We start from the raw sequence: 9496 nt of genomic DNA on the forward strand, positions 1-9496 counted from the left end.
GCAGCTCCTCCAGCAGCCCTGGGAGTGGGACTGGTGGCAACCCAGAGGGAGAAATAACTCCTGTTGTATCACCAGCATGCTCGCTGCAGCGCCTGGGTTTTCTTAGACTGTTTTCTCATTAAAGTACCAACTTCCCTGACCTTGCTTGCAGGTGGTGGCAAACAGCCCGCACCCTGCAAGCACAGCTCCTGTGTGTTTTGCAGGGTGCACGCTACAAAGCCCCCCGGGTGTGCGTGCACATGTGTGAGCTGCGTGTGGGTGCGTTACCTGCTGCTGCAGCTCCGTTGTGCTTGGTTAAAGGATGAATAAGGTGGCTTAAAAAGTCGTAATAGCCCCAAAATGCTGGACAGTGTGACAGCTGTGACACAGAGCTGAGAGCAGGGCAGCGTGGGCAGACGCTGGCCCTGGGGGACCCCGGCCTGGAGTGCAGCAGGGTGCGGACATGAGGTCCCCTAAATTTGGTCCTGCTGGTGGGACCCTTAGCCTCCTGGGTACAGGCAGCCTGCGCTGACCCGGGCCTGCCTGCCTGCCTGCCCTGCCAGGGTCTGTCCCCCAGACCCCCTGCCCCAAAGAGCGTCTCCCCTGCCCCATAGAGGGTCTCCTCCTATCCATGGAGCTTACCATACCCATGCCCAATAGAGGGTCTGCCCTGCCTCAGGTAGGGATTACTGCACCCCATAGAGCCCTTCCCACCCCATAGAGACCCCCCACCCCATAGAGACCCCCCACCCCTATAGGGGCCCCGCCCCCTTCCGTCGGCCCCGCCCCGCGGCCCCGCCCCTTCCCGCCGGCGGCAGCAGGACCCTGGACAGCGGCGGCGGCGGCGGCTCTCGCGAGATCTCGGGGCGTCCCATAGCCCGGCCGGCGGCGGCGCCGCAGTCTCGCGAGAGGTCGGCTGCTGCGGCAGGAGCAGCGCCAGGCGGGCGGGCGGCCGCCGCCACCCGCCGCGGGACGGGACGGGACGGGTCACGCCACGCCACGCCACGCCACGCAGGTGAGTCCCGGGGCCGTGGGGAGGGGGGGCTGCCTGGGAGGGAGCGGTCGGTTGCTCCCCGCGAGGGGGGCGACCGCCCTCTGCACCGACCCCCCGCTCTGCACCCCACTCGGGGGGGGGAGGTGTGTGGGGTGTGCGTAGAGGCGCCCACGGGGCCGCCCGCACCCGCGTGGGTACAGTCCCCTGCCGCCGGGGACCGAGCGTGAGGCAAGCCGTCGTTCTCCCCGAGCCAGGCCGCTGCTGGGAGGCCCGCGCCCGGCTGTGTGTGTGTGGGGGGGGGGGTGGGGTGGGGTGCGTGGGGCACGCAGCCCTTCGCCCGTGGAAGCCCACGGGCAGCAATCCGCGCCGAGGCCGAGCCCTGCTTGCCCTCCCCGAACCCACTTCGAGCCGCACACCGCGGGGCTGGCACCCCGGGCAGCCGGAGGGGATGTTGGGATTTCTCCTCGGTGTTGCATTGCAAAAGCCCCCCCCTACCCCAGTTTTGCAAGCCCTCCCGTATTACAGAAGTGTCGTGTGTGTCCCCCCCCCCAAATTGCAACCCTCCCCCCGTTTTGCAAAAGCCCCCCAAATTTTGCAAAAGCCCCTTGTTTTTGCAGAGCTCTTGCAGCACCAGGGCAGGCGTCGGGTCGGGGGGCACGCCTGGCCGCGTGTCCCCGCTCCCGGCACACGTGCGTGGGGGGGCCGCGTCGCCGAGCCGCTGCCTGGGGAGACGTCAGCCGTGCAGGCAGGCAGGCAGGCAGCTAGGCAGCTCGTATTTATAGCACCGGGGGGATGGAGTCGTCCGTGGGCTGCCGTCGGATGTCGGGAGACGGCACGCCAGCGAGCCGGGGGGGTTTGCTTTGCCTGGCCGGTGTCTTTGGCGCTGGGTGATGGTTGTAGGGGAAGCTGCCCTGGCAGAGACCCCCAAATCCTCCGGAGAGCCCGGAGCACTGACCGCCGGGACCCCACGTCATGAGAAATGGGTTCGCTGCTGCCATTCCTCTGCCCGCGATAGCCTGGGAGAGGGCAAAACCTGCAGGCAGCGCCTGGCAGAGCCGTGCAGGCAGGCGGGGATACATGGAGTGGCCGTCTTCATGCTTATATTTAAAACCTCAGCTCTTAATTTTTGCTTTAATTTTGCTTAATTTTCGCTGCTGGGACAGGGCTGAGCATGGCATGGTCTGGGACTGTCCTGGGATGCTGAGCTCCCTCCCTCTCCCACCTGCAAGATATCGCACAAGGTGCCAAATGACATGAGTAATCGTTAAGCCAGCACTCAAGTGACTCATTAGTGACAATCACCACTGATTTGTTTTTTTTCCAGCTGATATTTTCAGCTGATTTCCCTGCTCCCCTTCGGCCTGGTTTCTGGCTTGGGCTTGCAGAGATGGGAGCCATGATGCCGTCAGGAGGCAGCCAGGTAGTTCCCTGTGCTGGAGCTCTTTGCGAAAAGAAAAATGAAAGAAAAAAAAAAACAAAAAAAAATTGGTTTGGGGCCAGGTAATGAACTTGAGGATTTCAAACTGCCCGCAGCTGCCTCATCACTCGTGGGGCCGTGTCCCTTCCCCTGCCATCCAGCCTGGCCCCTCTCCCGGGGCTGGATGTAGGTCAGTCGGGAGTGGGAGGTTAAGCCCACGCCGTGCCCCACATCGCTGGATCTTCTCTTAATCTTCTGCCTTAACTGGGGCGTGACCCTCGGGCCGTAGGAGCCGGGATTTATCCTGCTGCCAGCCAGGTGCCGGCGGTAAGCCTGGATGTGTTAATGGTGTAGAGTGTCCGCGTAAATAAAGCAAACTGCCTTCTTACAGCGCTGTCCTCGAGCCATTTTGGCGTGGGGGGAAGGTGAAGGCTCTTCAGGGAGGTACCTCACCACTTCACATCGCTTTTTCTCTCATTTTCCTCCAGCTTTGGTAAAGGTCCCAGGTTTTTTTCCCTGACTTTTCCTGTGGAACAGAGAGGCTGAGCGTGTGCCAGCATGGCAGGTACGGGGGGGTCTCTGGCAGGGCTGCCCCTCGCCTCTGAAGCCCATCTGGGGCTTTACTGGCCATAATGTCACCTCGTGAGTCCCCAGTGGGGTTGCGGGTGTCCACGCTTGCAGGATCCACGTGGCCAGCGAGGGCTAAATTTGTCTTGATGCTTGTGGGTGGGTGGGTGGGTGGTTACAAGGGGAAATCCTTAATTCCTGTGTGAAACTCGTCAATTCTTGGGGCTGAACAAGATTAATTAGGAAGCCTCTTGATTTACGTTCAGCTCTGTGCAGTGCCCAGTGCTGGTGAAACTTTTTATTGCAGAAAAAGTGAACAACTTCCCTCCCCTGCCGAAGTTCATCCCCTTGAAGCCATGTTTCTACCAGGACTTCGATGCGGAGATCCCGCCACAGCACCGTACCATGGCCAAGCGGCTTTACTACCTCTGGATGCGTGAGTCGCTGGGCGGGGAAGGGCTCGGGCGGGTTTGCTTTTGCCTCTCCGAAGGCTGCTCCTCTGGAAGTCACCGGTTGAAAGAGCAGAGCAAGGTCGGGGGAAGTCCTTCTGCCCTTCCAGGCCTTGGTGTCTCCTGTTACAACCTGTTGGGGACGGGAGGGGGGGCTGCAGCATCCCATGGGTTTCAGCCCTTCCAGCCTCCAGGATGGAGGTGTGGAGCTGGCTCAGCGTCTGAGGGCCATCGGTGACCTTGATGTCCCGCTGGAGCCCGCTGTGAGGAGGAGACGGCTCAGCACCCGTGCGTCCTCCTGCCGAAGGATTTACTCCCCTCTCCGTCTCGCTCGGCCGCCAGCCTCGCCCCACCAGAGAGCTGCCAAGCCTCCGCCGGCTTTCTTTGGCAGCCGGGTTGGGGAAGGGCTTTCTCTGCCACCCCAAGCTCCTCGTGAGCCCTTCGGCAGCGGCCCGAGGCTGAGATGCCGCTTGGACTGGAGGGCCAGGGCGCCTGCTCCCCGAAACAGGGGAACCCGGGGCTTCCCCCAAAGCCAGGCCTTGCCTGTTCCTCTTGCATGCCTCTGTGTGCCGTGCTGTGCTAACAGAGCCGCCACTATCTTCTAACTCTTTGAGCTAGCCCGGATCTCTCTTCCTTACCATCCCTGGGTGGGCAGGAGAGCTGGAGGGACAGATTGCACCCCAACATACGTGGAAATGATACGGAAGATGATGCTAATTGCTGCGTGCAGGTCGGAGCACGCTGGCACCATCGGGGGTTTTTTGTCTTTTGTTTTTTTTTTTTTTTTAGAAGGACTTAAGTTCCTTAATCAGGTGTTTTCCCTGAACTTTGGAAGCATATCAGTGCCCAGGGAGTGCCTTGTGCTTTGGAGGCAGGTTATGAGGAGCTGAGCTGGCACCAGAGAGGTCGGGCGTTTCTGCTTTCGGCACGGCGCCAGGCTGGCACCCTCGGGGCGCTGCCTCGCTCCAGCTTTTGGGGCTGTGTCCCATTGGGAAGGTGACCCTGGGGTAACTTCCCCCGTTGTGTCAGGAGGGTTAGCATAGCTTTTCTATGAAAGGGGAGGAAAAAAAAGTTGTGCTTCCCTGGAGAAGCTGTCTTGGGGTTGTTAAATCCCCTCCCCATCTCAATCTGGCTGTTCTTGCTCTGCTTAATTTAATAGAGCTCGGTTCTTGCTCCAGCCTCTCCCACAGCGCAAGCACCAGCTCTCTGAGCCAGTCGCCTGTCTGTTGGTTTCTGTCTCTGGAGCTCTTCTCTGGATCATTTTCTCCCTAACTCCCCCGCAAACACGCAGCCAGACGCAAGCGGCGAGAGGCTGAAAGGTCCCCTCGGTGTCCTTGGGGGCTTTAGGGAGCGGCGAGCGCCCGGTCAGCCCGGCCAACTGAGCTCCCTTTCTTGCCAGCTGCAGCTCTCTTGCGAGCGGTGGTGGGAGGGTTTTAATTCTCGTCGAAATAATGAATCATTCTCAAAAATCGGAGGCGTCAGAATGCAGATGAGGCTTCTCTGCTTTGTCCTGTGTCTGCTAAGCTGGGCTTCATAGTAATAGCCCTTGTATCGCTTAACCCTGAGCAGGGGTGGGAGAAGCAAACACACCACCCCCCTGAACTGGCGAGGCGGGGGCCGGGAGTTCAGGACTTCAGCTCTCAGCGATGCTCGGGGGGTGTTAGCTCAGAGAACTCTTGCACAAGCTCCTTCAGCGAAACTGTAGCTGGAGGCAAGCGAAAAAGCTTCACTTCAATTCCTCCAGTTTCCTTCTGTTGGTGGAAACGTGCCCCAGCTCGCCGGCAGCGGGAGGGTACGGCTCTTCCCCATCCTCGGGGCCCCACGAGCCCTGGACCTGCTTAAGACATTACAACTCCGAGCGATATATATATATTTTTTTTTTTTTCCTCCTGCTCCTCAGCTGAGGTTAGACCCGCTTTGGCTGAGCCAGCCTGGGGATGCTCCCCGGACTGAGCCAGCTTAATTTAAGTTAAGGGAAATCCAGCTAAGGTAACACATTGCTGGCCAAACCCACTGGAGGTCAGCCCCGCGTGGGCGTTCCTGGGGTCGGGGTCTCTCGTATCGCACCGACGTCCTTGGGTACGCGCTACCGTGCTCCCTCTGTGTGTGTGTGTGTGTTTGCAGTGAACAGCATCACCTTGGCGGTGAATCTCGTTGGCTGCCTCGCATGGCTGATTGGAGGCGGTGGAGCTGTTAATTTTGGACTGGCAATTCTCTGGCTCATTCTCTTTACGCCCTGCTCCTATGTCTGCTGGTTTAGACCTATTTACAAAGCTTTCAAGTAAGTGGTCACACCTGACCCTGGCCTCTTATGGTCTTTTTTTTTTTTTTGTTTTCCTTCCTGAACGCTTAGCTTGGGGTATTGCCTGAATATTTGGGGGAATTTCTGCTCTTTCTGTCCAGCCCTTTAGCTTTACTTTCTAACCTTCAAAGCAAAGGTGTTTGGGATTTCCCGAGGGCCAAACCCCAACCATGCAACATAAAGACACCCTACGTGTGCCTCTGTGCAGCGTCGGGGCAGCGGTGAGGATGCAGTTGGGGTGCCAACTTTCCCTCCCCTCCCGCCCATCCTTGAGGCTTCTTTTATATTTTTCCACGAGTCCTCGAGGTGCTTGTATTGATTATCCATGCTGCTGAGGTCGATCCCCAGTGCAGTATCCCCAAATCTAGAAAACTGGGAGTGTATTTCTTCCCCGTGCGGGAAGGTTGAGTCTGATGGCGGGGCGGTGTGAGCCGAGAGCCGTGTCTGAACACGGATGCCCTCTCGCCTGATGCACTGAGCTGGCCGAGCCGTGGGGAAGGTCTGATGCTCCGTGGCTTTCCCAGGTGCCCCTTCACCACCTTCAGCCTCTCACAGTGTCTCCCTTGCCTTTAGTTTTGCTCTGGTGCCTGCTGTCTGCAGGCAGCTCCGCTTCTCACCACCCTCTCGCTAAACCACAGCCGCTTCTGCCCCTAAAGGGTCTGAGATGCGGGCGCATCTCCCTTCCCTTGCAATGCAGCGGGGATGGAAGCGTAGGGAGTGACCGAGCCTTCTCTTGCAGGACAGACAGTTCCTTCAGCTTCATGGCCTTCTTCTTCACCTTCATGGCCCAGCTGGTGATCAGCATTATCCAGGCGGTGGGAATCCCTGGCTGGGGCGTCTGGTAAGGAAGATGCCGCTCTCGTGTTGGGTGCAAGGACAGTCACCGTTGCGCTGGTGCTGTGGCCTCGTGGTGTTTTAACATCCTCGGTGCTTCAGTAGCTTCTCTCCTTGGGGGGAAGATGGTTTGAGGAGCTGGGAGGGTTGTAGGGGAGGGATGCTGGCAGGCTGGGGCGTGCAGAGCCAGCCGGGAAGGCCCCAGGCTGCTGAACGGACCGTTGGTTTTGATCTCCTTGCAGCGGCTGGATTGCGGCGATTTCCTTCTTCGGGACCAACGTGGGGTCGGCCGTGGTGATGCTGATCCCCACCGTCCTGTTCACGGGGATGGCAGTCTTCTCCTTCATCGCTCTCACTATGGTACGGGAAGAGAGGGAGGGTGCCGCGTTGCTTCAGGGAGCCCTCGCCGCTCCCCTGGAAGGTCAGCGTGAGCTGCTGTTGCTCAACGCCGCCGGATTTTCTCTTTCCAACCTGCTACAGGTGCATAAGTTTTACCGGGGGAGCGGCGGGAGCTTCAGCAAAGCCCAGGAGGAGTGGACCACGGGGGCGTGGAAGAACCCCCACGTCCAGCAGGCAGCACAGAGTGCGGCGATGGGGGCGGCGCAGGGGGCCATGATGCAGCACGAGACGCAGTACTCGGCCACCCCGAACTACACCTACTCCAACGAGATGTGAGCAGCAGGACTCTGTCCTCGGGCGAAAGATCTGGGGGGGAAGGGAGGAGGAGGAGGAGGAGGAGGAAGGCTGAGCCGAGTTTCTGCAGCTATTTCAGAAAGTCGGAGTGTACCATAACGGTTCTTCTTTTCCCATTCTTTGTAACGAGATCATTTTGGATTTTTTCTTTTTTTTTTTCCCCCCCCCCCCGTTATTGTCTTGAGCTCTTGTTTTCTCCTTTATTTTTCATTTTGAAGAGGCCACGAGTTGACCTGCAGGGCTCTTGTTGTGCGTGGTAGTAAGTGTACGTTCACGTGTCTTCTTTTTCCCTGTGAAGTAGTGTACGGTGGTGGTTTTTTAATTACTATGGTGATAGGTGTACGTTAGAACTACATCAGCCAAAAGCCTCCCCCCACCCCCAAAAGGGAAAGATTAAAAATAGCAACCAGCACCCCTCTCCCCTTTTGGAATAAGCCCTGAACCACAGGTTTCCGACATGTGTGAGTTTTCTCTTTCAGTTGGTAGTGTCCAGCCACTTGCCACTGTCTCAGCAAGGGCAAGCAATCCCGGGAATTCTCCCTTTTCTTTTGCTTTTTAATTAGCAGGTGGCTGGCTGATTTAGCATTTAAAAAAAAAAAAAAAAATGGGGGGCGGGGGGGGGAAGAAACCCTCAATCCTGCTGTTGATATGCTGGAAGCCAAGAGATTCCTAATCTACACCCTGGCTCAGGATCTACAACTTCTCTCAGCGTGTGGTGTTGTAAATGAGTAGTTTACATTTTGACGTGGAAGACCAGTATTCGTGCGTGACTGTGGGCAGGAGCCCCGGCGCACTGTGTGTGTGTGTGCGCGTGCATGTGTTGGGGAGCGAGGACAGGTTTTTCCCTGCGGGATACAACCGTCCCGTTCCAGATTCTGCATCCTGAGTCTGTTTTTTTTAAAGGCTTCTATTTTGAAAAGCGGCTGTAAAATTGGCAGAGCGTTTCTCAGAGGACCTATTCCTGGGTAAGGCTCCGGGTCAAATCTTGCCACCCCGTATGCAAGCACGTACAACCAGTCTCGCTGCCTGTGTACATAGCGAGGCCAAGATTTGTCCCTGTTAGCTTTTGAGGCGTGCACTAATTTAAGGTTCTTTAGGAAACCTCCAGGCTGGTGGGAAGGATTCCTGCTCACTTGCGCTTCTAAAAAGCGCAGTGAAACGTGGCCGTGTATTTTCCTGGTGCAGAAATCCCGGCTCCTGTCAGCCCCGAATCCCTGCCCAGTTAGGGGAGGAGGTCAGGCTTTAAATAATGATCTTGCACCTTAGCGGGAGGCAGCTGAGCTCAGACTAACACCTCTTGGGCTGTGGCAGCCGGGGAAGGTGATGGGCAGACCCTGGAAAAGATCTGTTCATAAACGGGAGCTGATGGACACTGCAGGGCAGGAGTTAGGGAAAGCTCCTTCTCAGAGATGCTTTTCAGACTCTAAATGCACTTTAAATAAGCCAATTTTTTCTCCAAGTCCTAGAAAAGCAGCCCAAACAGAATCCGATCCGGCCCCTCGGCTCAAATATCTCCTGCCCGCTGCAGGCGACGAGCTCAGTGTGCCACCGCTTGTGCCCACAGCTAGCCAGGGCTGTGCGAGCGCCCAACCCCTCGCCCCCCGGCCCCTCTAACTGTCCGGTGATGCTTGTATGCGACTCCTACCCACGAGAATCACCCCAGAGAGGAACTCTTTTCCAGCGAAGCACGCCAAGAATAGTTTCCTTTTTAAGGGTATCACTTCAGTCACTCTGCAGTAGGCAGTTGTCTCTTTAACACGACTAAAATGCAGCTACTGATAAAATGCCTGTCTGTGTGTGTGTGTGTGTGTATATATATGTATAAAACGTAAGGAGAAAAGTAATCCTTTGCTGAGCCTATTATGTACTTAATCAGGTTTAAATATTGTGCAATTCATTTATAGCTAGCCTAAAACTTACTATGCCAAATCACGTGCTCTGTCATCCGTGTCTGAGAAATGATGAATTAAGTGACTTCACCGTTTGCATTTACAGTAAGATGCATAAATAACTGTAACAAGCTATAACTAACAGACATTGCTTCAGCATCTAACCCTCCTCTCCAGTGCGTCTCCTAAACGCGCGAGCGCTGACCACTGAAACGTGCCCCTGCGGCTCCAGCCTTCCTGCCCTGCCAGCGGGAGCCGGGCAGGATACCATACCCTCGCTCTCACAGCGCTTAGTTTTAATCTGCGACCGCTTTAGGCGGGGACTGCCACGGTTGCGATCAAAGCGCGGTGCCGCTGAAGCCCACGGGGTGG

General features: G+C 57.2%; 1 protein-coding gene across 2 annotated transcripts; it reads left to right on the plus strand.

The window, feature by feature from the left end:
• The first annotated feature begins 929 nt into the window (after positions 1-929).
• On the plus strand, positions 930-7245 carry SCAMP5 (secretory carrier membrane protein 5). 2 transcript variants are annotated; one of them, XM_050903250.1, is made up of 7 exons: positions 930-994; positions 2879-2955; positions 3265-3393; positions 5531-5687; positions 6448-6549; positions 6785-6902; positions 7023-7245. In XM_050903250.1, the coding sequence occupies exons 2-7, from the start codon at positions 2949-2951 to the stop codon at positions 7215-7217; spliced, it is 708 nt and encodes a 235-aa protein (XP_050759207.1). In that variant the 5' UTR covers positions 930-994; positions 2879-2948; the 3' UTR covers positions 7218-7245. The 2 variants fall into 2 exon arrangements, with proteins under 2 accessions (XP_050759207.1, XP_050759208.1); XM_050903251.1 differs by lacking the exon at positions 930-994 and adding an exon at positions 2357-2393.
• Positions 7246-9496: the final 2251 nt, after the last annotated feature.

Source organism: Gymnogyps californianus, chromosome 11 (genome assembly GCF_018139145.2).
Source record: "Gymnogyps californianus isolate 813 chromosome 11, ASM1813914v2, whole genome shotgun sequence".
Taxonomy (NCBI): Eukaryota; Metazoa; Chordata; class Aves; order Accipitriformes; family Cathartidae; genus Gymnogyps; species Gymnogyps californianus.

Bases quoted from the DNA above. Each gene is read 5' to 3' on its own strand.
- SCAMP5 (XM_050903250.1), top strand. The intron at 5,688-6,447 runs GTAAGTGGTCAC...CTTCTCTTGCAG, and splicing joins CCTATTTACAAAGCTTTCAA to GACAGACAGTTCCTTCAGCT. The intron at 6,550-6,784 runs GTAAGGAAGATG...ATCTCCTTGCAG, and splicing joins ATCCCTGGCTGGGGCGTCTG to CGGCTGGATTGCGGCGATTT.